At 43.4% G+C, this 5,895-nt stretch overlaps 1 protein-coding gene across 2 annotated transcripts; it reads left to right on the top strand.

The window, feature by feature from the left end:
* Positions 1 to 219: 219 nt before the first annotated feature.
* Positions 220 to 2,212, top strand: CRYGC (crystallin, gamma C). 2 transcript variants are annotated; one of them, XM_010861074.1, is made up of 3 exons: positions 220 to 243; positions 347 to 589; positions 1,869 to 2,212. In XM_010861074.1, exons 1-3 carry the CDS (start codon positions 235 to 237, stop codon positions 2,139 to 2,141), a joined length of 525 nt encoding a protein of 174 aa, XP_010859376.1. In that variant the 5' UTR covers positions 220 to 234; the 3' UTR covers positions 2,142 to 2,212. The 2 variants fall into 2 exon arrangements, with proteins under 2 accessions (XP_010859376.1, XP_010859375.1); XM_010861073.1 differs by having other exon boundaries at positions 235 to 243; positions 1,866 to 2,141.
* Positions 2,213 to 5,895: the final 3,683 nt, after the last annotated feature.

The raw sequence follows: 5,895 nt of genomic DNA, 5'->3' as shown, positions 1-5,895 counted from the left end.
ACCCAGAACCCGTACAGGACAACGTTAGAATATACCAGAGAATGAGGGCAAGCTCGACAGGCATTTCCACTGAATGCAGCATGTAAAAGGGATCCAAAAAATCCCCTTACTTCACCCCCCCGGGGGCCCCTTTTGTGTTGTTCTTGCCAACGCAGCAGCCGCCCTGCTATATAGACCCGGCGCGCGGCTGGGGCCTCATAGCACTGAACTCGCATCATCCGTTGTCAATCAGCCATGGGGAAGGTAAATGGAACACAAGGGAAAGAAAATGGAGGGGGGAAATGCCTTTATACAGGATTTATTACGGGGAGCTAACGATTTAATTTGCATTATTCTTCCTTTGCAGATCACATTCTACGAGGACCGGGGCTTCCAGGGCCGCTGCTACCAGTGCAGCAGCGACTGCCCCAACCTACAGCCCTACTTCAGCCGCTGCAATTCCATCCGCGTGGACAGCGGCTGCTGGATGCTGTATGAGCGCCCCAACTACCAGGGCCACCAGTACTTCCTGCGGCGCGGCGACTACCCCGACTACTTGCAGTGGATGGGCTTCAACGACTCCATCCGCTCCTGCTGTCTCATCTCCGACGTGAGTTCCGATTGATTCCAATCCTGCCGCCTGAGCGTCCTGCAGTCTATCACCGATGGGTGTTAAGTCATGGAGGTTTTCCCTTAAATACACCTAAGAGTTAAGTGGCCTTTCAGAAGCTGACAAAGCCCAGTTAGATCGAGGCACATACACACACACACACATACACACACACACAAACCAGCAGAGAATAAAAGAACAAATTCACTTAGGGAAAGAGTCAGTTTTGTTTTTAATTTTTACTGCCATTAGGTCAAACAGAGCTTGTCTGTAACAAATGTTACTATTACTGCAGGATTTAACACAAGTGGGGAGCCAGTTGGGCATAAGAAGGCAGTATTTCTAACAAATCAGTTTTTACCCTATAGTAAAGGAATTGATAATGAGCAAATTTGATAGTTTCCAGTGCAGACTAATAAATATAGACAAGTCTATTATTAATTAAGCTGTTCAAAGATATTGTCCACTTCTGGGAAAAGTAATTTTTCTTAATTTGGAAAGTCAATTGAATTCTGGTTTCAGACTATTTAAACAAAACTTCCACCAAAGGTGTGGTTTTTAAAAATCTTATTTTAGTGGTAAATTTATGTGTATATGTATATACATTTGGGTTTTCCTGGTAGCCCAGATGGTAAAGAATCCACCTGCAATGCAGGAGACCTTGGTTTGATTCCTGGGTCAGGAATATCCACTGGAGAATGGATAGGCTACCCACTCCAGTGTTCTTAGGCTTTCTTTCCTCGTGGCTCAGCTGGTAAAGAATCTGCCTGCAATGTGGGAGACCTGGGTTCAATCCCTGGGTTGGGAAGATCCCCTGGAGAATGGAATGGGCTAACTACTTCAGTATTCTGGCCTGGAGAATGCATAGTCCATGGGGTCCCAAAGAGTTGGACGTGAGTAAGCAACTTTCACACACTCCCATATACATTTGGGAAATAATACTCATATTAAAATATTAACAAAATACTTAACATTTTCCTCCCAAATATAAGTTTGGGTTATCACGTAGGAATCAATAAATTAGGGAATTAAGTATTAGGAATCAAGATATTTGATTTTTTGATGGAGTCTAAACCAGACCTTGAACCTCTTAAAAATTCCACCTCCCACATGAAAAAAAGGAAAATGAACACACAAATATTTGTTAATATTTGCTAGTAGAATACAGATCACAGCAATTTCAGAGTCTCAGTTCTGACATTGCCCATCTCATGTCCCAACCTGCCAAGTTCATCTCCTGTTTGGTTGCTTTTTCTGCTCCTCTGTGTGGACCGAGCAGACAAGCTCCCATAGGCTGCGGCTGTATGAGAGAGAGGACCAGAAAGGCCTCATTGCGGAGCTGAGCGAGGATTGCCCCTGCATCCAGGACCGCTTCCGCCTGAGCGAGATCCGCTCGCTGCACGTGCTGGAGGGCTGCTGGGTCCTCTACGAGATGCCCAACTACCGGGGGCGGCAGTACCTGCTGCGGCCCCAAGAGTACAGGCGCTACCAAGACTGGGGGGCCGTGGATGCCAAGGCGGGCTCTCTGCGGAGGGTGGTGGATTTATACTAAAATAGGTTCACTACCACTTTCTCATTTTGGTATCTATTTAATAAAGTATTTAGTCTGTATTGTTGGCAATCGCTGGCTTCTGTTTTTCTTTCATTGTGTGCCAGTTAATCCACCTGTAAATGCTCCCTGTTAAAGGTTGAGAAGTGGATAAGGTGTGTGTGAGGGGGGTGGGGGCAGGGAGGTCTCTTCCAGGTAGAATGAGTTTTGAACAAGGGTCAGGAGTGGAGGTGGAGAAAGGAGGGAGGCTGTCTGAGAAAAAAAGGCAGACTAAAGGAGAGAAATGGGGGATTTCCCTGGTGGTCCGGTGCTTAAGAATCTGCCTCACAATGCAAGGAAATGGGTTCATCCCTGTTCGGGGAACTAAGATCCCACATGCAGCGGACCAGCTAAGCCCTCATAGGGCAACTACAGAGCCCCTGTACCTCACGGAAAGAGCCCACATGATGGCAAGGAAGAACCTGAGTGCCTCAACTAAGACCCTGTGCAGCTAAAAAAATCAATAAATATTCAAATGGGAGGGGGTGACTGGGGAAAAGCAGCATTCAACTGAGGGCCTAAGGAACAGCATTCCAGCAGTTTCCTTCTGACCCAAGAAGTAGTCACGAGCCACAGAGAGTTACAGATGAGTGGTGAAGGGCAGCCCATTTGCAAAAAGCCTGATTAGACTACATAAGGAATTGTAGCTTTGTTTTACTTTCAAGCAGAGTATTATATAACTAATGCCAGGGCTTCCATCAGTCATTGGCATACTTTTGGACTCAGTTGAAGACCCTCCTTCTTATTCCAAAATAACTCCTGATTAGGGTGCACCTCTTGGCCTGTTCAGCTACTGGACCAAACACTGTGTGAATTTCAGAAACTGCACAGCTGTACACAGTGCCCAGCTAATGCAAGTAAATTAATGAGATAGACATTAACATTCTAAATAGATTTGCATAATATAGGGTGCTGCAAACAAAAAGAAGTTCTTTACCAAAAAAAAAAAAAAAGGCTCAAATTTAAAGGCACTTTAAACAAAGTCATAATTTCTAGTGTTTTGAAGTAACATCTGCTTGCTCTGTGTATTTTTACCTATAGTAAATATGCAGCAAAGCCCTGCATAGTTTTTAATTGAAAATTCTTTCATCAGAGAAAATTGTTAATATTTTTAATTTGAAATTTTGCCTCCAAAGTGAAAGTCTCTCATAACCTTACTACTTTATGCATCCTATAAAGAAAGTGGAGGAGTCCTTCTGAGTCCCACTTTTCATTCCTAGCCCTTTTTTACACTTAGTGGGTACGCCTCTCAAAATGTTCCCTCATTTATACAGCTGTCTCATGAAGCACATGCTTTTTTTCTCTACAAGAATGAAATTATGCTGTACATATTAGTCTGCAGCTGGCTTTTAAAGTGTAATGTGATACGGATACCTATCTAGGTAAGCACTTTGTTTTGTTAACGGCTGCACTGTGATCCTTTGTTGGAGATCTGCTGGATTATTTAATTATTTATTCATTGGTAACTGAGCTTTTCCAATTTTGCTTTTACAAACAAGGCTACAATGAATATCATCGGATATATATCTTTATCTATGCATGCTAAGTTGCTTCAGTCATACACTTTGCGACCCCAGGGATGGTAGTCCACCAGGCTCCTCTGTCCAAGGAGTTCTCCAGGCAAGAATACTGGAGTGGGTTGCCATTTCCTCCTCCAGGGAATCTTCCCAACCCAGGGATCAAACCTGCATCTCTTTATGTTGCCTGCATTGGCAAATGGGGTCTTTACCACTAGTTCCATCTGGGAAGCCCCATCTTTATCTATACATGCTAGAGTTTCTGGAGGACAGAGACCTAGGAGTGACACTATCACTCAGAGCACAAGTTATTTTTTCTTTCAATGGTCTGCTCAATTATTAACCACCAGCGAGCCTAACTTCTTTGAGTTAGGAGTGTCACTATTTACTGAGCACCTACCATAGGTCTGCTGTGTGCAGTACTGGCAATGAAAAAAGAAAGCAAACAGAAGGCATTGTCCCTCCTGCGACAGAACTCTACACAAAAATACTAAACACTAACAATAAACAATTAGTACATGATCACTTTTTTTGATCCAGTGCTTCCCAAGTACTAAATAATTCACATACACATGTAATCACTTGTTTACAAATACTGTTACTGCACAGTTTTAAGGCATCCCATGACACTTTTATAGGGGAGAAAATGGAGCAATGTTTATCTCTATATTTTTTTGTGATACCTGTTTTTATTCCTCAACTTTTGGGAAGGAAAAATATTTCCCTGGTATGATACACACATTTAGAACTTCCTTACATACCTTGGGCTTCACTGATAGCTTAGTTGCTAAAGAATCTGCCTGCAATGCAGGAGACCCCAGTTCCATTCCTGGGTCAGGAAGATCCTCTGGAGAAGGGATAGGCTACCCACTCCAGTATTCTTGGGCTTCTCTTGTGGCTCAGCTGGTAAAGAATCTACCCTCAATGTGGGAGACCTGGATTCGATCCCTGGCTTCGATCCCTGGCTTGGGAAGATCCCCTGGAGAAGGGAAAGGCTACCCACTCCAGTATTCTAGCCTGGAGAATTCCATGGGCTGTATAGTTCATGGGGTCCCAAAGAGTTGGACATGACTGAGCCACTTTCACTTTACATACCTTGCCTTTCTGCGACACTTTTTTCTCTTTTATGGGACAACAAGTCCAGTGAAAACAGTTTTCAGTGAATAGGAAAAAAAAATTAGTTTTGACACAACAGATAAAAGATTGCATGGCAGGAGTAGCTAATTCCAGCCTTTGGCCCTTTGGCTACTTCTACCCTCATCCCACTCCTACCTTTCTGACCCTTTTTCTAGCCCACTAGTTTCTTTTTTATAAAGATTTTTTTTATGTGGACCATTTTTTAAAGTGTTTATTGAATTGATACACTATGGCTTCTGTTTTATGTTTGGGGTTTTTGGCCAAGAGGCATGTGGGCTCTTAGTTCCCTGACCAGGGATCAAACAGGCACTTCTTGCATTGGAAGGCAAAGTCTTAACCACTGGACCACCAGAGAAGTCCCTAGCCCACTAGTCTTGAGGTACAAACCTCCACTGAAACCCTCCTGTCCTAAGGAGAAATTTTAACAATCCAGAACTGCCCATTTCTTGCGCTAAAAATAAACATGCTTGAGATGCACATATAGCAATGCTACCACACAATTGCACTCATCTCACATGCTAGTAAAGTAATGCTCAAAATTCTCCAAGCCAGGCTTCAGCAATACGTGAACTGTGAACTTCCTGATGTTCAGCTGGTTTTAGAAAAGGCAGAGGAACCAGAGATCAAATTGCCAACATCCTCTGGATCATTGAAAAAGCAAGAGAGTTCCAGAAAAACATCTATTTCTGCTTTATTGACTATGCCAAAGCCTTCGACTGTGTGGATCACAATAAACTGTGGGAAATCCTGAAAGAGATGGGAATACCAGACCACCTGACCTGCCTCTTGAGAAATCTGTATGCAGGTCAGGAAGCAACAGTTAGAACTGGACGTGGAACAATAGACTGGTTCCAAATAGGAAAAGGAGTACGTCAAGGCTGTATATTGTCACCCTGCTTATTTAACTTCTATGCAGAGTACATCATGAGAAACGCTGGACTGGAAGGAACACAAGCTGGAATCAAGATTGCCGGGAGAAATATCAATAACCTCAGATATGCAGATGACATCACCCTTATGGCAGAAAGTGAAGAGGAACTCAAAAGCCTCTTGATGAAAGTGAA

Source organism: Bison bison, unplaced genomic scaffold (genome assembly GCF_000754665.1).
Source record: "Bison bison bison isolate TAMUID 2011002044 unplaced genomic scaffold, Bison_UMD1.0 scf7180017864471, whole genome shotgun sequence".
In the NCBI taxonomy this organism is placed as follows: Eukaryota; Metazoa; Chordata; class Mammalia; order Artiodactyla; family Bovidae; genus Bison; species Bison bison.
This window is presented reverse-complemented; position numbering and strand designations above follow the sequence as displayed.

Coding starts and splice junctions, on each gene's coding strand:
- CRYGC (XM_010861073.1), top strand. Junction 590..1,865: donor CCTGCTGTCTCATCTCCGAC/GTGAGTTCCGAT, acceptor GTGTGGACCGAG/CAGACAAGCTCCCATAGGCT.